The sequence below is a fragment of the Rattus norvegicus genome, chromosome 10 (genome assembly GCF_036323735.1).
Source record: "Rattus norvegicus strain BN/NHsdMcwi chromosome 10, GRCr8, whole genome shotgun sequence".
NCBI lineage: Eukaryota > Metazoa > Chordata > Mammalia > Rodentia > Muridae > Rattus > Rattus norvegicus.
Genome location: NC_086028.1, coordinates 19,490,076 through 19,512,719, shown reverse-complemented (window position 1 = coordinate 19,512,719; position 22,644 = coordinate 19,490,076). Strand labels below are relative to the sequence as shown.

General features: G+C 46.5%; 2 protein-coding genes across 5 annotated transcripts in view; one reads left to right on the top strand and one right to left on the bottom strand.

The window, feature by feature from the left end:
• Dock2 (dedicator of cytokinesis 2) overlaps positions 1 to 22,644 on the top strand; it is a 417,576-nt gene that overhangs the window by 236,268 nt on the left and 158,664 nt on the right. The gene's annotated exons all lie outside the window — the stretch shown is intronic.
• The window catches only part of Insyn2b (inhibitory synaptic factor family member 2B), a 107,446-nt gene that overhangs the window by 15,287 nt on the left and 69,515 nt on the right, over positions 1 to 22,644 (bottom strand). The window contains exons 2-3 of one of the 2 annotated variants that reach the window (XM_008767623.4): positions 4,098 to 6,345; positions 3,023 to 3,097 (exon numbers count right to left, since the gene is read on the bottom strand). In XM_008767623.4, the coding sequence (XP_008765845.1) occupies positions 3,023 to 3,097; positions 4,098 to 5,437 (1,415 nt within the window). In that variant the 5' untranslated portion in view covers positions 5,438 to 6,345. Of the gene's footprint in view, positions 1 to 3,022; positions 3,098 to 4,097; positions 14,014 to 22,644 lie in introns of those variants that run through there. The other variant, XM_039087144.2, reaches the window with a different exon arrangement.

Here is a 22,644-nt window from a genome sequence, read left to right as displayed (position 1 = left end):
ATTGGTTTTACAAGCTAAAAGCTTCAGCAGAAACGCTTAAAATTACTACAATCTGGCGAAGATACTGTTGCTTGCCCATGGCTATGAACCTGAGATCTGTTCGCTCTTTGCAAAGAAATGTGATAAGCAGGCGCTGGGAAGGGTTGAACGATGATGCTGTGGTAAGGAGCACAGCTTTTCCCTTCTAGGTAACCAGAAGGATCGAAATGAAATTGAAAAGAGAACACGTTTCTCACTAAGTAATTCTGTGTTATTTGTTCCTGAGAATCACCAGTAGCATTCATGCAAACCTTTGGGTAAATTGACCCGGGATTAAAGCTAACGAAAGCGAATGGAAAACTGAGCAGGCTAGAAGCAGCTTAAACTGGGGTATAGCCAATTCCCACCCCTCCCCTGAGAGTTTAGTTAGGAAAAAAAAAAAAAGACAGCCCTGTGTCTAATCTTCAGTACTTCAGAACAACAGCCCTGGCCCCTGAAAAAACAAAACAAACAAAAATTCACACACACACACAAATCCCAACAAAACAAAACAAAAACTCACAAAAGCAAAAACCAAGACAACAACCACACTACCACCCAACCTCCCCTCCCCCACAAAACTTGAAGTCATTCTCCTCATGGTGCATTGAATCTCTGGAAGCTCTAAAGAGCCATGCCTGGGTTACTGGGGTATCAGTATCGATGGTGTACTCCTTGATGGTTTATCTAAGAGATCCCTGGCAAGGGGAGGGAGCCAAGGAGGCTTGGAGGGTCAGAGAGAACAAGCTGCTTAGAACCAGTGACCTCAGTGTTTTGACAGCGTAGCCATAGCCCGTAGCTGATGAGGTGAGGCCTGTAGGCAACACCACTTAGCAAACCTTATGTGTTGCTAACTTAGCAGCCTCTCCAGGGAAGGAAAGCTAAGGAAAGCTAGTGGGCAATCCATCCATCATGTACCGTGTGCTTTATGTACAGTGACGGGCGCTGGAGCCATCCGTCATCAGGGAGAGAGACCACAGCCTGCGGACGAGGATTTCACATCACTTGCTCATTAGCTTCTAAGATCTGACTTTCCAGGACGCAACCCAAGTTTGAAGTCATTTGACTTTTTTTTCCTTAAGTGACAACTCTCATCTCACTGTTGCCATGACAGGATGCTGTTCTGATCTTTCTGCTTTCATCAAATTAATTGCCCATCCTTTGCAGTGGTTTAGGGGCAAGGATACAGGTTGTTGTCTGAGACGACAGTCTGGCTTTGAATGACGACAAGGGCTGCATGTTGTGAGGGACGGATACAAACCATGCACGCTGGGGTGGCGTGGTAGGACAGTATAGAGGTCTGCCATGCCAGCTGGTGTGTAACTGCCATTAGAATGCTTGCTTGGGGTGTTTGAAGTAAGGGTTAGAAAAACACAAACATTCTCAGAAAGGTCGCAGTTTAACCAAATATTGTCACTGTTAATTCAGCTTAGAATAACATAATGTCAGAACTATAAGGCACCATTGGGACCATGTAATTAAAGCGTCTCACTTCTCCAATAAGGAAACTCAGAAGCCAGAAATGACTTGCTCAGGGGAAGGTCATGAAATTCGTATTAGACTGGAAAATAACTATGTGGCCTTTTAACTAACATAAGCCATTTTTTTTAAAAAATGCAAATAGCAGATAATACATAACCTGGGCACTTGAAGGAAGACTGTCTAAAATGTGGACGTTAGCCCAACTCAAGTCTTTCTGCTTCTGATGAATAGATTTTTTTAATCCCACTTTCCGTCTAGACACGTAAAATTTTTTGTTCTCTTAGTGATGTGGAAATTTGCTTAAGACAGGAGATTAAAATTAAAGAGCAGCAACTGATGAGATTTTCTGTTTTACTTTCCAGTGCTGCAGGCCTTTCTCGAGAGTCCTCTTTTGGGGGAGAGAGCGTTTGCTTTGAGCTGTGAAGGCGTACATTTTTTTTTAGCTTTGGGGGTCCTAGAGTCTCCCACAACTTGTAGGTATGTGGTCTTCCATATAGGGAGCCAAAAGGTCACTGAGAACATGCTCAGGGCCCTGCCTGCTGGCTGGTGTCGGGGTACACATTGCTCATTAGGATGAGATCTCAAGCTGTTAGAGAAGGAGCAGCTCTGAGAGAACACAGGCAGCCCTGTGGAGCAGTGGTTTGCTCAGGCCCTTGCTCTTTCTTCAAAGAAAAATGTCGTGCAGAAAAACAGAGAAAGAAACCATACTCCTTTGTCAGAAAAATTAGACATCATCAACTAAAAAGTCCTCTGGCTGTATTTCTACTGTGCCTTCAAATGGGCTTCCACCGAAGGGACACCGATCTTTCCAGTGATACCAGCAATGAGCTGAAGTGTGTGTGCAGACGTTTGCAGTCTCCAAGGGCATTCACAGACACTGTGACAGTTGTTTTCCTGGCCCGTCTGAATAGAGGTCATTGTCCCTATTCCATAAACAAGGAAACCGAGGCCAGTCAAACAAGCAGGTATAAGATTTGGACATTCAAACACAGGTCTAATAATTGTCTTTACTGCAGCCTTGTCTTGCACTTGGAAGAAATGGTGGATTTATCGGTGCACACAAAGTGCTCATAGTTACTGACACATAAGACAGTGAAGAGAAGAGGATGAGAGATACAGGGTAACTAGGATTAGGGAGATATGGATGTGAGTCCGAACTCTGGCCCCTTCTCTGAAGATGTTCTGCATGACTTAGGCAGATCTCTAAACTTCCTGAACTCCTGGACCCACCTCTTGACCACTAACTGAGGCAAGATGCAGATGTTCATGCAGAGGTAATGGCTCCTGCTTGCCCTCAGACCTACTATTGCATCAGAGGATTTGATTCTAGACCTTGTGGATAAGAAATGAAACAGTCCCTCCCTCGGAACCAAATGAAAACATTGCACAAACACCTTCTGTTTTAAGGCTCGGGTGCTTGTCTCTGCCTTTCTCAGCTCTCTATCTTAAGACAGTTTGCTAGCGTGTTCTGTGGACCAGAGGCATCCTGCTCTGCAGGGCAGGTCACTGTTTGCACTGGTACCTGTATATGATGCATGCCGTGTTCTGACAGGTGCTGCAGTTGTTAAGATCCTGGCCAGTCCGATAAAAGTTCCGCCTGTAAGAGAAGACAATCAGGATAAATGCACAGGCAAAAGCCACATGAGACACACGTTCTACCAACTCACCACAGTCCCCACACCTCAGCATTCACCATGCCCTCAAGATACTTGAAGATACAAGGAAAATGATGGCTGAGGTTATGACAAGGGAACCTCCCATTCCTGGAATGCTTGGTATATGTTTAATGGATTTCAAATGTCATGTGTTTTTCCTGCTTGTGGTCCTGAAGGGAACTTTACAAGACAGTAGCAGATTAATATGGAGACACCTCATCCCTATGCTTGGTTCTGTCAGCACAGTCTCCTAAGGTGGTCCAGGTTGATTTTTAGTAGTCATTGCCAGCTAGCTACTTTCTTTCCAACCTTGTCTGATGAGCTTCCACCATTGCTTTTCTGTTGGTGTGTAGAGCCTTTCTAGATAGAAGAACAGTCTACACCTAAACACATACTGCCTGTGGCCCCACGTACTAGGTCCGAGCCCACAGCTCAGGACAGTATGCTGTGGCTTCTCTCAGAACCGCAGCCTCATTTTCATGTAACTGCTCAGTGGAGAGGAAGCCCTGCTTAGTGAGCTCCTTAAGTCTTTCCTGGCAATACACACACAGAACTAAAGCAAGGGAAATGTGTGAGCTTGCTCAGAGGGCAGGAAGTCCCCACTGCTATCACTCTCCCCATTAGTTATCGACTAGACCCCCATCTTTATAAATGCCATTTTTTTTTAAATCCTGGAGTTCCTTAGTCCCTTTCTCCAACCTGTTCAAGCCCAAGGCCAATAGTGGATTAACCATGGGAGTCTGTTGGAAGCTGCCAAGATTGAAGATTAGCAAAATCTATACATAGTAGTTGGGTTGGGTGAGCATTCATTATCATCTAGGTAAACAGCAGAGCATGATTTTTTGGGGGGGAGAGCGGGGGGAGATGTTGCTTTCTCACTCCATCCCTTCCCAGAAAATGACTCGGCTCAGTGGTTTTTCACCGTAAAGAAATCCACCTTACCCTTCAGTGAGAGCTCGAGCTTTCTCCAGATCTTGAATCACATTCAATAGGACTTTAATTTTCTCTTGGTTTGAGTGTAGCGATTCCTCTACTGATTGCAGCCGGCCTTGGAGGTCACAGAGCTCTCCCTGCGCCAGGTGACTGTGATTACTGGCACCTATCTCCCTGCTGCCCTGGGCTCTGTTCTCCTGCCTTGGAATGGAGGAAGGGAGGCGCTCACTTCTAAGAGCTGTCTGAAGCTCCGGCGTGTCTGACTGGTGAGGGAGCTTTGTCACATGTTCCCAGCACACAGGGACAGACTTGAATGCACTGCTACTTCTGAGTGACTCCGGGTCCTGGTGATGGTCACTCGATGCTGGGCAATCAGAAGCTTTTCCTAGGTGGGCTGGCTGGGTGTGGGGGCCTGGCTCGGGTGAACTGTGAGTCCGTGGTGGCGAGGGGACACACATCTTCTTTGACTGAGATGATGGAAGGCCAAGGTCTTTGTCATCAGGGTTGGCTTTGGGCAAAAGCAATTCGGGTGTGAGTTTCTCCATGCCTTGGATGTTGTTGGCACTACTGTTGTTATTTGAGCAGGGGGGGACTCTTTCCGGATCTGACGTCATCACTCTTTGCCCATCCCCCGGACACATGGAGATCAAAGCAGGTATGGAGTTGCTGTCTTCCGCCGAGCTTTCTGGGCTGAGAGTAGACTCTCTAGCTTCCCAGGTGGGACTATGACAAATGTCATCAGGAACCTGAATGGCAGCCGTGGCTTTCTCTGTGGACATCCAAGTCCCAGATTCTAAGCAGAAGCTAACAGGCCCGTTGCTTTGCACCTTGGGCATCCTGGGGAGAAATGGGTGGGGCATTTTGATCCTTCGAGGCCCATCCTCGAGATGCTGAGCCAGCCTCAGGAAGGCGAGGTCAGAGGACACGATATCTTGTTCAGATAGGTTGCCGTTGACCTGGATGGCACTTGGGGATGCTGTTGGCATTTCTACCAGGGACTTGCTAGCCGTGAGCCTCTTCCTTTTGAAAACCGGGAAATGCTTCCTGAGACTGGGGGAGGTCTGGATAGAGATGCTGCGGAAGCCTCCCGCTTTGTGGGACCTGGGGAAAGACAGCGAGTAGGTGGCGGGGTGATGGTGCCTGGATGCTTGCGTCTTCCCCATTACGCCTGGGTCTTCGGGAGTTTGGGTGTTGACCTCGCCGGCTGGGTTCTTAATGTTCCCATCTTCCTTGAATCGCACTTGCTGCGATTTGCTCCTGCGGTGGTGTGGTTGTTTCACAAGCTCGACAGACTCAAGGCTGCTTCGCTTTAGGAGCACGGGCCTCACTTTCATACTCGGCTGGGCCATGGAGCCTCACTGAGAAGAAGAACCACACACTTGTCCTGGGCACATCTCCCTTAGGTCTTTAGAGCAGTATCTAATGGGGGAGACAAGGAGGATGGCCAAGCAGGATGTAGTGGTTCTCTCCTCTTAATACAGGAAGCCCCGCCGGCCATTCCCAGCCTGACTGCTCTTCTTAGGAGCTGTCTGGAGCGCTTCCCTTGCAGTTGAAATATTATGCCACTGTAGTCATAACCACTGAACAGATCATCAGTGAATTAGGCTAATTATGAAACATCTGACCTACCAAGAGAACCGTTGGGCTCGTCTATCAGTGGATTCCAAGGAGCAGTTCTGCTCCTAGAAGTTCCCTGTCTTGAGCAAAGAGACAATACATGTACCATTTGGTGGATAGTACCACACTCAGAATGTGTGAACTGCAAAGGAACCTGCTATGTCTAGACCATATGGCTGCTTTTCCCAGAGCATCGAATCGCGGCGCAAGGCTATGGGAACCTTAAACACATCTTCTTGCCGTAGCACGTAAACAGGCAGAGTAAGAGATGACCTGGGGCTCTCCTGCTTTGGTGGTACATGATGCTCCTAAGGGAACTTCTCCACTTATGTCAATCAGAAATTTCTTCTCCGTTGCGGCCATTATTTTCTTCCATGGCGCTTCTCTGTGTTTCAGTGAGGGAAACTTAACTCCTTAAATAGCCTCACAAAACCCAGAAGGGGATGACCAGGGCAGAATCGAGGCATCAGGGAGACTCAGAGGGCTGAGCTCTGCGTTGCAGCCTCGGCTGAAATCCACTTACGGGGACTGAGCCACAGCTGCAGTCATTATTTAGAGGTGCTCAGCTAGAAACACGGCCACTGCATCGGTGGGAACAGCGTTGGAGGCCAGACAGCCTTTAAGAGCAGTGAGGAAGTGCCTGAAAAGGGAGAAGCCACCGTCACCAAGGTCTAACCTCTTAGCCAAGTTTCCTTTGAGCGAGAGTATTGAGGGTTCAGCCTGCCGTTACTGCCGTTGTCTCTTAATCCCCATAGTGAGCAAGGTGCCCTTGGGTGTGGGACCTCCAAACAAAGTGCCTGTCTACCTAAACCAACTCCTCTCCCTTCAGTCACCACTCAGCCAACTCCGTCTGTGAACATCCACCTTAAATAGCATTTCTTTAAGGAGCCATGACAAGGCCTTCCTCCGTTGCTAGGTCCCTAACGCTAGAACACATCAAGACTCCCGTCTGAGATTTCCATGACAGTATTTGTCAAGCGTTCATCACAGCTTTTTCATTTTTTTTCAAATAACCCCAGAGAGACAGATACAGTCCTTCCATAGATGTCTGGTTAAGCAAGCTATGTGACATCCAACATGTGAAATACTACTCAACAATAAAAAAGAAGAAGAAAACATTGGCACACATCAGTGGTTAAAAAACAAGGGGCTGGGGATTTAGCTCAGTGGTAGAGCACTTACCTAGGAAGCGCAAGGCCCTGGGTTCGGTCCCCAGCTCCGAAAAAAAAAAAAAAAGAACCAAAAAACAAAACAAAACAAAACAAAACAAAACAGACTGTCTCAAAACATTGCTTTGCACAATTCCATCTGCACAGGCCTCTTGAAATTAAAACAGACTTTTAATAGACACTGAAGTAATGACTGCCGGGGAGGTGGACTGAGGGAAAGTGGCTATATCTGTTTAATGATACCACAGGAGACCCCTACCATCACAACTTTTAGGATGCAAATCCAGCTGTCGTTAAATAATCATTTGTGTGCACACTAACCTCATGTGTACTGCTCATCGCCCTGTAACCAGAGAGGATGTAGCTGGAGTTCTTGCATTCCGTGCCTGGGTTGCCAGCCCTCCTTTGACCTCCCTGTAGGTGCTTGATAAACATGTGCTAAGAGGGTGGATGGCTGTGTGAAGGGCAGGTCCACGGGAAGCTGAAGAGAGCCTGTGCACAGGCGGGGCAGGTAGAGGTCCTGGCTACCCTGGAGGGACAAGAGAAGCCGTGGCTTCTCCCAGCTATGACTGACATTTACTTAAGGACACGCTTCTTCTCTAACATCTTCATTTTTATTGCTTTCAAGGAGATAAATGTGCACAAAATCCTCCGAGGAGCATGTTCCTAGCAAGAATAACAGCCACCATTTATTGAATACTTATTTTTACCATGCCGAGGGCTTTCTACACATTAATCATAACAACTCCCACTTACAGAGTAGCCACTAATGTGACAGGTGCAGTGCCAGGCACTCTGTAAGTCTGAACGCATTTGCTCGTCACAAAACCCCTACGTGCATGGGTTCTGTTCTTCCCATTTTACAGTTGAGAACACTGAGGCTCAGAAAGGTTCAGCAACATGTCTAAAGATAAACAGCTAGTGGTAGAGCCAGGATCAGACTGTAAATGGTGGCGCTCCAACTTTGGCTCTTTAATACGGCCCCCACTGCCTTTCCAGTATAGAATCATCTCATTTAATCCATACAACAGATGACCGAGGCATCCTCTCAACTGACAAGAAAACCCAAGGCTCACCAAAGGTTAAGGAGATATTATTTGAATCTGAGTATCTGCAATTTCAAGTCAGGAAGCTTTGGCCCTGTCCTCCTGGTACTTGCCTGGTGGGTGGACAAATGCTGGCAGTGGTTTGAAAAGTCACTCCAGGTATGAACGATGGAACAGGGAACTGTCCTGACCTAGCCTTGTCAGAACAATGCAAGCCAGAGCCATGAGGAGTAATGGTCATTTATAGCCTACCTGGGTCTACCGAGAGACCTTGAAAGAAAGTAACAAATGCATCTCCCTTCTCAGCACTTGGGAATCTTAGAGAGAGTGATCTGTGGGGTAGCCGGTCTTACTGAGCAGAGCCAGACTCTTGGCTTCACTAGCAATAGTTCTTTGCTCCTGAAGTTGGGACTCCTGGCAACACATTCGATTCCTGCTGCTTGGAGGCTCCTGCGTAACAGGTGGGATACAACCTACACTTTTTCTCTTGGTCTTCTGCTTTCTCAGGAATTACTAGATAATGTCATGGCCACCTTGGCTTTCCCTATGCTTACTGCCCTGAGAGATTTCACCTGTTCCCTGATCCTGGGTACCAGCATATGTGTGACTGGTCCCCAAAAGGATTAAAGTCCGTTTGAGATGCTGCTACAGAGCCTTTGCAATTAACCACCTTCCTATTCTAAGTGTACCTTAGACCCTATTTCTTACTCACGGAAGGACTTCCTTTTTTAAATTGTAAAATGGTCTGACAGCCAGCAGTGGCTCGCATGATAAGTTCATGAGATGACATCGCCAAGTAGCTAAGCTTACAGCCAAGCAGACAGGAAATGACCAGCAGGAATAGGAAGTGTTCTTCCCGTTGCTGGTATTATCTGCCTACTACCATGTCTTTTTGTGGATGCCAGGGGCTACGTAACTGTGTGTGCTTGTAGCTTGCAGCCAGCCATATCCACAGGATTCTGTATCCCACCCAAGGGTAAACCACCGCCTTCAGCTTTCCCAGAGCAGTAGAGACAGGCTCAAGAAGGAGTTAACAGTTTTGAAGAATCGTCACCTCCTGGCTCATGGGTCTAGCAAGTTTCTGACCATGGCATTGCCTTGTGACTCCTCAGGGTGATGACCCCACCACTGTTCTGCATGGCGCACCAACCAACAGCTTAAAGCCAGTTCCATGATTCCTAGACTTTGCATAGGCATTTTCCATCCAGTTGAATCTAGAAATAGAGTCCTTTCATGAATAAGTCTCTATGCCCTTCCATAAGTAGTGGCTAAGCTTACATGGATACAGGAAACTGGCAGCTTGTTTCATAGTCATTGAATTACTGAATGTTTATAGTAATGAATGTGTGTTGAAAACTTGTGTGGCTAAGTGCTGTGTGGGCATTTGGTACTAAATCTGCTACATGACCATCTGTGACGTCATTCTCATCTTGTAAAGGGGACGGTCACATGTCTGAACCCATGCATCTTGGTCTCTTCACCTTGAACTTCACAGCTTAGACCTCCCAATGCCTGCTTCTGTGGACCACATTGTCCGAGGATCCTTTAATTTTCATTAGGAGTTCAACTCCAGGAAAGGTTCCTCACCCAAGCTGGGCTGGATTTTGAGCCCTAGAGTCTAGTGGCCATTGATTATATGCCAGACACTGTGACGTGTGTTTTTCTTTACTCTCTGAGCCCTCAGGACACTCTTAGGGGCAGATAATATTGCTTTATCGTTTTATAAGTGTGGACACTGAAAAACAGAAGGGTTCGTACTTTGTCCCAAGTTGGTTACCTGAAGAGTGGCCGAGCTGGCCCTTCAGCTTAAGGACTGACTCTGGAGCATAGACTCCTAAGTGCTGGGCCTTTCTACCTTTTCTGGGTCTTGAATTGCTCCACCCAAAACCTGTAGCAGCTTTTAAACTCCCTCTGCCATCTCCTTAAAGCCAGCTACTGTTCCGATGTCAGCACTACTCTCTCCCCTTTAGCACTTTTCCTCTGACCTTTAAATATAGTTGCTTTCCTATTTATAATGATATCATGGGCTTATTATTATTATGTTATTATTCAAATAGCATAGGTTATTTTTCTAAAGGAAGAAAAAAAATCACCAGGTACCTCACCACCCAGAGGCACCATGTGCCACCCCCTCGGATGGGTCTATTGTTTGTATCTTGTGGTACAGTGTGTCTACATGCTGTTTGGAGTCATTAAGCTACTGTGAAAAGTCTGTGTTCTATATGGGGCCTGGGAAGTTTAGGAAATCGTCTTCTCTCGATGAGACACATATTTGTGTTCTAACCTTTGTGTCCCCAGTCCCCTGTGGGTCCTTTTTCTTGAGGCATTCACCTGGCTGAAAGACACAGTACTCTGGAGGATTTAAGTCTCATGGGCTATCAGACCCACTAATTGATGGGGAGTTCCTTTGGTCTTGGTGGTTAGTGCTCAATTAATAACCTGGCCAAAGTCCAGAATCATTCTCCAGAGAGATCAAGCAGCTTGCCCCAGGCCTGCAGGCTGGGAGTCATAGCTGATCTTTGCAATAGTTTCTAGTTTCTCCTTGATCATTGACTTACTGAAGATACTGACTATTTATATTCCAACTATGCCTTTCACCCATATCAGAGCCCCTCACAGAGTCAGTCATCGTCCACCTGTCTGACAGACACGGCCACCAAGGCCACCTCTGTGTTCTGCAAACCCCAGGCTTCCTCTGCCTCTCCAGCTCTTTGTTCTGGAGTGCATGTGGATGGCACTGCCAAGGGTTACGTGCCTAAGTTTTGACTTGGACCGAAACGAGTGAATTGGCTTATATAAAACTTCACAGAATTGTGACGCTTGAAAGAGATAGCCAAGATGGTGAGTAGGTCAACTCTAGCTCATAAGATGGGACACAAATAAAGATAGAGACATTTGTAAGTGGGTCTTGGGTCTTCTGCCTCCCCTGACAGAGGGAACATCTTAAAATGGTGTTCCTAGGAACCATGTCTGTCAACTTGTCACCTCCATGCTTCACACGCTTTGGTATGTCCTTGCTTCCCTGTAGTGTCATCACCCCCCTGACACTCTGTCTCTTCAACTGGACTAGAGGCTCCCTGAGAATAAGAGGTCCTGACCATCTACCCTGGATTGGCACAGAGGAGATCTTCGTTGAATTTTCAGAGAACCAATGAGTTTAATCACATATTATCTAACTTGCCTTGCCTTCTGTGCCATGAGGCAAATTTTGAGAAATTTATTTAAGAGGTGAGCTCTTGCTGTGTTGCTCAAGCTCCCCTTTGAATTCTTGCCTCTGTCTTCAAAGCAGTTGCGACTCCATGCTCTTGCTAGGACATCCGTGGTACAAAGTTCTATCGTTAGCATGGCATCGATATGTTCACGCTTATTTAATCAAGAGTAAATTTGATTTTAGTTTTCTTTCCCTCTCGGTGATGTATTATCAGTAGTTGTGGGATGAATGAAATATACATGTCTTTTTAGTATACTATGCTTACCCAGTATATGACTCACATTGAACTTGTTCAAAGTTGGAAGCCTGTTAAGAGGTGTGCACTCTAATGGTCATGATGCAGACTCTGAAAAAGAGTAAACCCACATCCCTACTGCAGCAGGAGATGAGATCCTATGATGCCACTGAGGGATGGAATGGGCTCCTGAAAAGCGGTACCAAATGTGACGCAGAATTGTGATTGACTGGGAGGAAGGATCTGGCTCATTTCATGTATCTTTAAGTATCAGGGCATTTTTCTTTGTAAATTTGGATTTAAACTTTGGGCTTAGAACCAAATAGTAAACATTTTCACTTTGCTCCTCCATGTCTGTTAGGGTGGGAAGAAAGAAGTGATGGGTGATTTGTAGACAATGCCTGTGGTTTTGTTTATTACAAGTTTATGGTGGAATGGGGCCCACAGCCGTGGGTTTAGACACTGAGAAGCCATTGGTGAGTTTTGATCAGGAGGCTCTTCCCCCTCATCCTTTTTCCTCTTAGACAGCTTGATTTGCTCACATGTTTGCCCTCTCCCTTTCCTTCCTGTACTTAGGGTCAGCAATCTCCCTTACCATGTGTGCCATGTTTTATAGCAAAATATTTGCAAATCTCATGTAATCCCTACTAGGAAGCTGGTAAGCATTGTTTTTGAATTAGAGAAGATTATGTGACATATCCTAAGTCTTGGGGATGGGATTTGAACTTGCTATTAGCCTTAAGACCTCAAGTCTTCTTTAGTTGGTAAAACACTTTTTATATGTTGGTCTTGTTTTCCTAGCAGGGAGAAAGATGTGTTCTAATGCAGTCTCTGAAGTCCGAGGCACAATTCTGAGTCTTTGGAAGGCCCTTCACCGTCATTGATCATTGGCCTCTGGGTCCTTGAGTTGAGCATGTATCCCTTCCACTTGTGTTCACGTAATTGCTTGGTCAGATCTGTCAGCAGGTGTTACTGCACACACCCCTAAAATCAAAGAGTTAATACTATAATCTACATCTTTTTTTTTTAATGTTTCTAATCTGGAGATTGCCCAGATTGAAAACTTTCTCAATAAGCCTTCTCAAAGAGGAGCATGCGTATTTTGGGTCTATCGAAAACCACATCTTACCCAAAATGACCCTCGATTATGTGCATGCTGATCACAGAATCTTGTTTTCATTTTCCTCGCTGCCACACTAGCCTTTTCCACGCGGTCCCAGCGGCTTATCCTCGGGTCTCCTTCCTGTCCTATCTGCACCACCCTGACAACCAGTGGGTTCCACTAGTGCTCATTTCATTCTCTGCCTTCCTCTTGGCTCCGCGTGTGCGGTGTGACAGTGCACTGTCAGATCACAGCAGCCCCCTCTATACAAACCTGCCATGATGCTGTCTCACTGCACTTTAGATCAATCGAAGCTCCTCCTGTAGTCTTCATGTCCCACAGTCACCTGGCTCTGCTGTGCTCCTGATTCCCTCTCACAGTGTACCACCCTGTCCAGGCTCTCTGTAACCTGATTCTCCTAGTCCTAGGATACTAGGGTCACTCTCTCCATTTGGCTTTCACCTATGTCCCTGATTCTAACTTATCTCTCACTCATCTTCCTAGGCTTGCCCCACAACACAAAGCTTTGGCTTCAAGGCTGTCAGACTCGGGCGCTCTCTCTCATCCCCTTCTACCTCCCAAGAACCTCTGTTTAATGGGCCCCCTCTTTTCTTAGCTTGTTTGTTAATTCATTTGGTGTCTACTAGCCCTGCTCACTGTAGGAATCTCCTGAAGTGTTTGACAATTGGATGATTTCTCATCGACAAGAGGCTTCGATGGCTAATATAATCTTGGTAATGAAACCTTAAATTTTAGAACCCGTGAGAATCTTAGTCAGTAATTCACAAATCTCTCTTAGTAGTGGGATTGTCTTTCCAAATGCAAGCTTGAGTAGCATTTCAATATCTGCAACACAATGAGGTAGAGCTGTTCTAGGAAAAGCAGGGAACCTCAGGGTCCTCCAAACATTCTGAGCCTCACTCTTGGGACCTGAAATGCCTAAGAAAATCAAGCCTAAAAACTCCCAAGACAATCCTGTTTGTTTTATAGATGCACAAACTGAGTCTCTAAGCTGTTCCCCTCTATCTGGAGATGCCTTGATTTATAGCAATGTGGCTGGTCTGTAGCCTAGGCAGTATGGCTCCTGACAGGTCACAGGAGCTCAGAAACACTGGTAGATGGGCTTGTGTGGCATGCAAGGCTCTGGCATCCTGCTCTTCCCCTGAAGCTTTGAGAACAGCAGTGGAGCCATGCCTCTGTTTGGGTCAGGGTCAGGGTCACCATCAGCCTGTGGAACCAGACTGAGGTAGGAGACTGGCTCCCTGTGTCTTAGAGAGCAGATCATGGGTGCCATTATTTTCCCAGCACTGTCGGCCACCAACTTCGTTTGTCAAGGAAACCAGGGAAGAAAACACCACCTTACTCTTCATTTGTATTCTTTTGCTCCTTCAGTCATTTAAAAAAATAAACAAAATGCTTCAGGCACATGAACCACCACAGGGGCTACTGCAATGAGCTGGATGAACACAGCTCATGTTAAAACTTCAAACACCACAGATCCTCCCTCTCCTTCCCTCTTCCTCCCTACCCCTTATTCAACCCCACTGTACAATTCTTTATCTCTTTCTCTCCAGCTCTACCATCTCCCCTCTCCTCACCTCACTTTTCTATGTCCCAACTCTGAAGCTCCTTTTCCACACCCTTCCCCTCCTTCCTCCTTCCTCCTTCCTCCTTCCACCTCCTTTTCTTCCTTTCCCCCTTTCTAGCCTCTTTCCCCACTGTTTCTTCCTGTGTCTTTAGTAAGTGTTTTAGGGTTGATAATTAATCCTTCTGAATATTCCTTGTCAAGGGCGTACGGGTCTTAAGGGTCTTGAGGAGAGTAGTTAGCATCTCTTGGGATCACCCACCTTGTAGGTCTTGGGACATCAGCCACACAGGAATTTTGCCCTGGTGTACTGTGTCCCAGCAAGAAGCATTGCCTGCTTGTGCTGGTATTTCCAAAAGGTCACCTCCACCCTCCCAAAGGGAAAAGCTTTAGAGCCATTGATCCACCTGCGGCCACGGGGTCCAGCGTCCTCTCATCTATGAAAAAGCGCTGTCTTTATACTATTGAGCTCGTGCGGTATTTAGAGTTTCTCCCAGGAGCTTTCTTGGTATTTCCAGATGCAATTCGACCCTATCACATGACTGGCGATGCTTTCTTACTGTTTTCTTAAGTTGTATCACTTCATCTTTAATTTGACTCTGATTTATTCTTTATGGGACCACACACTGGGGAGCTGTCAGCTCAGACAAATAGAAGAATTCAGAGACTATGGAGAAGTAGCTGTCAGATGAGTGAAGGCATGAGTGGGTGATGGCGTCCCATTTCCCTTCTTTCTCCTCCAAGGACGAGTAAGCAATGGTTTCCATTACTCGAAGTCTTCCCTCTGATGATACAGAATAGCTACAGCCACTCCTAAGATCAATGTTTAGGGCCACACACTTCCTGTCTCCTTGGCGAGCAGGGTCCACTTGTGTTAAAGGAGACTAGAAACACTTCCTACACCTCAGGACCATTGTCTTTGGTTTTGTGAGACCTACGACTGTTTCCCTATTAATTAATCTTGTTTGCATTTCGTAGTCTCAAGCATACATGGTCTAAATGACATCTCCCATTCCAAAAGAACCTTTGCTCCTATGTTGACAGGCGTATGTGCCTGATGAAGACGGTCCCTGGACTGAATCCTGAAAAACCCCTTGTTCATCAATAGGTTGGGTGATGTTCTCAGAGGAGGCTCACATCTGCCTTCCTTCAAGGTCTTACAAACCAGGCCTTGCCTGTGCCCTTTTGTAGCTGAGAAAACTGTAGTGATGGAGAACGATTTCACCAAAATGTCTGACAGGAGCATGAGAGCTGCAAAGTGCGATTAGGATCTGAGAATTTCCATGGGAGCTGGAGGACACCGAGCACCCATTGAAGAATCAGCAGAAAGGCTGCACTGGGCTCTGCAGGGACCCCTACCTCTGACAGACAGTCACTGCACACCTGCTGGAGAGAAACAGCAAGCAGCCATGCATTCTGCAGTGTGCCCTCCACTGTGGTGCTGCAGAGTGCTACCGGGAGCTGCAATGATTTTTCTCTCCTCTGGATCCCTGCCTACACTGCAGAATTTTCACCAGAGGAAGGGGGTGGGGGTGGGGGGGAATTTATGGTCAGAGCTCATCCCAGAAGAACAGAGAACTCAGGGCAGCCAGCCGCTGCCAGAAGCACAGGCTCTAGTGGCTCTCGTTAAAGAGCCACACTTTGTTTCTGTGAAAGCCAACAGTGTGTCTGTACCACATGTGCCACACAGCAGATGCCAAACGTAGTGACTGCTGTTCATTTCACTGGTGTGTGCTGGACCTGAATCTGAAAGGCCATATTGAGAGCTTTGGCTAACCTCAAATACCAGTCAGAGCAGTAAGGGAATGAAGCCTCAGAGGGCAGGGCTGCTATGGGTGTCCCTAGCTTTGGTGGTGCTGTGGTTCCTGTGGAACCAAAAATATCTCTGCCTTCTTTTGACCTCTCTCTCTCTCTCTCTCTCTCTCTCTCTCTCTCTCTCTCTCTCTACACACACACACACACACACACACACACACACACACACACACACACCTCCATCTCTCTCATTCCTTCCCAGTCTTCTATCAGAAGCCATCTAGGAGAGGCTAAGGCTAGCAGGTGACTTTCCTGGAGGTGGCCCACCGTTTCACTGCATGGCCTAAAGATGGGTGAGCCCTGAGAGGCAAAGTCCCAAGAGACTTCATCTCAGGATTGCTTCTTGCAGCTGACACTCCTTTTCCTGTCACCATTACACAGTCTAATGATTCTTGGGCATCAGCCCACCCTATTGGGTAGATTTCCTGAAGATCAACATAAAGATCACCTACCGTGAATTAAGGTGGTTATAGAAATCCTGGTTTGGTTCAAATAATTTCAAGGAGAAAGTTTTAAGAGGTGATTTATTTATTTTGCCAGAAGAATATAATAAAGTTAGAATCGAGAGTAGAACGCGCCCACTTTTCTAAAAATAGTAGGTAAGGGCCGAACAATAAGGAATCCAGTGAGCTTTTATAATTACACCAAAAAGACAAATAGGCTTGGGACAAATTTGTGACGAAGGAAAGACATTCATTCTAGGTCAGATCTAAGGATAACGCCACAGGTATGCACGGTGATAAAGCGAGGCCACGTGAAACTATTGCTTTGAACTCATAATGAAACGCTGCTTTGAACTTAATATCAACATCTTTCTGTAACTTTCCTTTTATGTAACATTTTGCTTATGAAATGATGTTAAAGAACTTTTGTCCAAGAAGGTATAAGAGGGCCAGAGAGAGGAATAAAGTGTATCATCTGGGGCTCAACCCCACCCACCAAATATATGTATGGAAGTGTCTATTTGCCATGTGTAGGTATGTGTGCATATATGTAAGTATGTAAGAACACTTGTGGAGCTGATAAGACTAGTATTCGGGCCTGGCCAGAGTCCAGAGTGTATATGTGTATGAATGTGTGTGTGTGTGTGTGTGTGTGTGTGTGTGTGTGTGTGTGTGTGTGCAAGCACATTGCCTGCATAGAATATTTTCTTTCTTTTCTTCCTAATTCATGAAGAGTTAATGAGTCCATGATTCTCTCCTGGCCAAGGCAATACAGAAAGGAACTCTAACAATTAACCCCTTAGTTTTTCTGCTGCTGCCAGCAGGAATTAATTACCAAATTGTCTGTCTGTCTGTCTGTCTGTCTGTCTGTCTGTCTAAACTTAACACTTAAAGAGTTAAGAGTTCAGGGTTTCACGTTAGGCGTTCTTGCCAGCCCGATAATTAAGTTGTGTTCTGTCAGCAGTATTGACCCCCTAAGTTGCCCACTCACAGTCACCAGCACCCCCACCTGTTATCAGTGTGACCCCCATTGGTCCCCCCATTCTCTGCCCTTCCAGGGAGAATCAATGCTGGAGTAGGTCTCTGGCAGTCTTCTCTGCTCGCTGAAATCATCCCTCTGTGGGACGCGTTCTCTGTGCTAGTTCAGGAGAGTAGCCCCATTTGTCTGTTACGTGAATCACAGATGACAAGGCCCCTTCTATTCATCTCTTGCGTGATGGGTTCATAGTGTTTGCATAACAAGGATGTCCTGCTTGGGTCAAACCATGTGTTTTTTTTTAAAGCCTCATATTTAAGCCTTCTATTCCCCCCTATGTCTTCTTGCACAAAGAAGGTCATGTGAGCAGAGCAAGCCAGGCAGTGGCTACTGTCAGTAGTCTAGGTCAGCCCCAAGGACAGGAGACGGAGAAAGACGACATTGACATGCTGGTGACATGTCTGGGGACTGAGGGTAGATAGGTGTTTCTCGTTCCTAGCCATCCAGACCCACAGGACTGCCTTCTCCTCTGCTGGTGTGTGGGATATCAGTCTGCTGGTGTGTCTTGATCTCTCTATCTTGGCAACAGCATTACCCTCCTTGTAGCCCTTCAGTGTTCACCACCCAAGCCAGCAACTGCAGGCATTTGCCTTTTCTCTCTATCCCTGGTGATACCCATTACCCTAATTTGCAAACCATCTCCTTAAGTGACAACCTCTGACTACTTACTTGGTGAGGTTTGTCCCTGAGGAGGAAGTCCTGTGCTCACCTCACACCCTGCAGAATGGCTCAGGAAAAGCCATTTCATGGATGTTGCCTTAGCTTCCTCATTTGGCTCCCGGAAGCACACTGGCACACAGTAGGTTGTGAACACCATTAGCTCCGCTTCCTTCTTCCCTATCTTCTGGCTTAGGAATTGTCCCTGTCTCCTCCCAACCCCTAGCCCCACCCCACTTGTGTTGCCTCAGTAGAGACTTTAAAATGAGTGATCCTGTATCCAGCCAGATTGTGGCTATCTGTCATAGTTCTGGCTAGGCTGTTGGCTGGCGGTGGCCTCTCTGTTTCCCGGAGCTGATCTGAGCCTCCTGACTACCTAGGGACACAGAACTTGGCAGGCGATCCCAGCACTTTGGACAGATGGTGGGGAAGCCAGACACCATTGCTGCTGGACAGTACCTCAACTCCAGGAGCTCAAAGCAGTCGTCTCAAGAGGGAGGTCCAGGCTCTGTTGTATCCAGATCTGCTGTGAATGGCTTGCTTCCTCTGAACGACCAAGAACCCCTAAAGTACAGCAGAGGTCTAAGGGTTTAGATGGTGAAGCCCAAAGCACAGAAGTCTTTGTTCTGAGCACCAACTACCTAGGATTCCATGCTGGCCCTGATGATTTCTACATCCATTTTGGAGGGTAATTGAAGCTTAACCTCCTTGTGCTTCAATTTTCCCATCTTGATACTTGGCTAAGACTATTTCTTCAGAACCCACCAGAGAACATTAAGCAAGGGGTCACACACATAAAGCTTTCAGAAAAGTACCCATCAGGTGAGAAACACTTAATTACATTTTGTAATATAATTTACTACTCCAGGTAGCATTGTCTTCAGAATCAGCCAAGAATTCTCTCCCTATCTGTAAAGTACACAGATAGGCATTGATGACACTGGAGTGGAGGTGTAAGGACAAGGTATGAATGAATGAACACGGAATGTTTTAATAAAACTTTATCAATCGAGCAAGTAGCCATGGTTCTAGATGACAGGCTATGGTTTCCCAATGCAAAACAAGAATGATCAGCCATGAAGATTGAGAGGAGAAGCAGACAGTGTTAGAATGGTGGTTTCAACAAAAGCACCTAGAATTTTAGAGTTAGGTCTGTGAAGTAAAGTAGGTCTGGGTTCAAACCTGGTCTAAATAAATCCTGTGTGTTCTCCAAGCCTCAGCTTACTACAGCATGCAATTCATGATGCCGAGTGAAAAGGCCTTTATCCCAAGAGGTTGATGTGTGGGTTAGAAGAGGAGGCATGATGCTGGGCATTTAGTGACAGCTCAGACTCACTAGTATGATGGTGACAGTGACATTAAAGTCAACTGAGCCACAGCTTGCTCTTTCCTTGAAGCAACAGTGTGGCTGTTTCTGCAGAGCCAGAGTGTTGGATCCTGAGGGAGTCATCTCTTTCCTTTGGCATGGGCAGGAAGGGAGGGGGGTGGAGGCAGACCCCTGACAATCCCATAACCACAAGCCAGCCATCAGCCATCAGCAACTTAGAATTCCCATTCCCCATCAGCACCAAAGCGGATAGAGCGGAGAGATGAGTGCAAGGCAGAAACAAGCCCCAGCATTTCCCCTCGCTGTCCTCAAGTGGATCTGAGCACGGCAAGGTCAAAAGATCAGTCTTAGAGAATATGAGTTTTTGTCTCGGGCTGTGCAGAGCTGCTTGGGGAGAGCTTTGGAGCAGCCCCAGAAAGCCCCTGGATGCTGCATTGCCTTGCTTGATATTAGTGTCCTGGAAACGGAGCTGTCCGCACTGTACATGTTGTTGGAGGATGATTATTGCTGTCAGAGGTGAGGCTCACAGTGTCCCTTCCCACACCTTAGGGGTGCACAAAGGCCGTCTGGTGAATGTGTATACCGAATGTTCAGACAGCAGTGTCTGTCAGTCTATCTGCCTCTATCTATCTATTCAAGAATGTTTTTGCTGTTGTTGGCTTTTCTTTTTTTTAAACACTTTCTTTGCCTTGGATATCTCATAGGAGGAAAATGGACTTTTGGAATCCTAATTAATGCTAGCAAACCTGTGTCCAGATCATGTACTAACTGGTAGTGCTTTTGACTTTTGTAGTCTCCATTCACTGAGACCATGAGATTCTCACATTTTATTTTTTGTCTATCAAGGACCCCAATATTAAACCCAAAAGCTCGTTTTTCTGTTTCTCCCTCCTTGTTGTTTTTGTTGTTCTTGTTTTTTAACTTTTTAAAGCTCCATGAAGCTCCCATTATGTGGAGAGAGAGAGAGAGAGAGAGAGAGAGAGAGAGAGAGAGAGAGAGAGAGAGAGAGAGAAGGAGAAGCCTGGTCTGGGAGAGGTCAGGGTGCTGTGCATGTCCTCTGCTGGGTCCCCGGCTTCCTTACATGTAACCTCTCCCCATCCTGCCTGATGGAAGGGAAAGCTTGTCTGGGATTGAAGAATAGGGACAAGTTTGAGTGGCTAACTGAGAAGGACGCCGCAGCAAGTCCAGAGGGATGCCTTCCACACAGATGAACAATGGAGAGAGCTTCCTTCTGAGTGAACTTTGTGGTTTGGGTGGAACTGAGGGAAGTGACAAAGGTCTGGAGAAACCTGGCTGGTGGGAGGCCTGGTGTGAAGGACTCTGCAGGTTAAACAGGTCTTCTGAAAGTCCTCACAGTGCCCGAAAGCTGAGGTAAGCCATACATGGAAGAAGCAGGCTTACATCTCAAGTCTCTTGGCCCTTGGCTGTAATTATGTTAAGAGCATTGTCTGCTTGATCCGCTGCTACCAAATGGGAACTGATTAGCAGCATTCCATGTCTTTAGTGAGTGAACTGATAGAATAAACCATTTTGACTCAGTATGTAAGTGTTGATACCTACTATGTCTCCAAGCATCAAGGCAAGGGGATCGGGGGTTGGGAGGCGTTAACCAAAGAGAATCTTGAGAGTAAAGTATAGGAATATTTCCTCTTATTACTGAAATTCGGGCAGAACGTGATCTGGAATTGAATTGCAATAAAGCAGTCAACAAAAGCCAGCCAATGGCAGATTAGCCATTTGTCTAGTGCCGCATCCCATCTTGGAGTGCTTCCAATGTGCCCCACAGTCATGGCCTGCCCAGGATGTGACTGTAGACTCTGCTCACTGTTGTGACAAAGAAAATGGAGTCCTGTGAGAAAATAACGACGAGCGTGACTTACACTGGGAACAAGAGTGACAGATGCTCACTGGAGGGGAGTGGCCATGGCCTGATGAGGGAAGAAAATGATCCTCCAGACAGATAAACTCTGGGGACACCACTCCAGGCGGGAGAGGCTTATGATCCCTGTAGCAGCTAGTCAAAGGTGAGGGGGGTTGGAGCAGAGAGTTCAGAGGAGTTTTGTGGGAACAGTAATGTTTGTCCCAAAGGACATAGATGATACAATCAATCATCAATCAATCGATCAATCAATCAATCAACCAATAAGAAAGCAAGCCAAACCAAGGGTGACGTCAAGAGCTTTAAGTGGTGTTAGTAGGGGTGTAGAAGGGTGTTATATTTGCACTGTAAAAATGTTCTTTCTGGTTATGCTGACAAAAAAATGAACCAGAAGGGCAAAGGAGAAATGGATGACCAGCAATGTGTCTGTCACCATCATCTAGGTGAGAAATGATGGCAGGTTGGTGAGCTGAATAGTGAAGATGGCAAGAATTGAGTAACTCTAGAAAAATATTTTGGTCAGGCTAGTTAGAAGGCTCAGAGGGTAAAGGGGCTTGCTGCCAAGCCCTGTGACCTGAGTTCAATCCCTGGGACCCACATAGTAAAAGGAGAGTACCAACTCCACAAGTGTGTTCTCTGGCCTCCACATGTGTGCTGTGACACATGCCCCCTTCCTCCCCAAATAAATAAGTTAAAAAAAACAAAATGGGGTAAGTTTAGAAATAGGTTAGGTGTTCATGGTGATGCTGGAGGGGAAGATGTAGAATCAGGAAATTACTTTGATCATCTTCGCTTGGGAAGCATCCTTCTGAGACACTTACGTGTCACGTGGTCCGTGGACTATGTAGGGCCAGATCTCCTTGTCTGTTGTAATAGGCAATGATGTGACTGCCATGTTTGCTTTCACTTATTGGGGTGGAAGGCACACCTTTCTACATGGAGGTTTGGGGACAGTTTCTTGCTCTGGGACTTGGAATACAAGTGGTGTACACCCTACCATCTCAGGTGCACACTGTATTGGGGGAGATACCAGAATGCCCATGTGGCCCGTCTTTCAATGCCAGAGGAACAACAGGCTGGAATCTGAACATCTGAATCTGCAGTGAGTGTGCCAATGTGAGAAGCACTATCCAAAACTATGAAAGCACCGGAAACTGTAGGCTAGCATAACCCCGATGTTCAGGCCGCGTTCTAACTGCTACTCCAAAGAAGGGCTTCCCCTGGAGACAGCACAGGAATACTCAGCATCACTGAGCATGTTTTCACTGATGGCTATGGGTGCTGACCATATCCTCATAACCACAGTGACCCCTTCTCAGAGAAGTGAGGACTCTGCCAAGCTCCTGCCATAGCAAGGGGCACAGCAGGGTTTAAAGCAGGGACTTGTAGTCCACAACACATGGTGTTATCTACTGCGTGATTATGTGGCAAGAG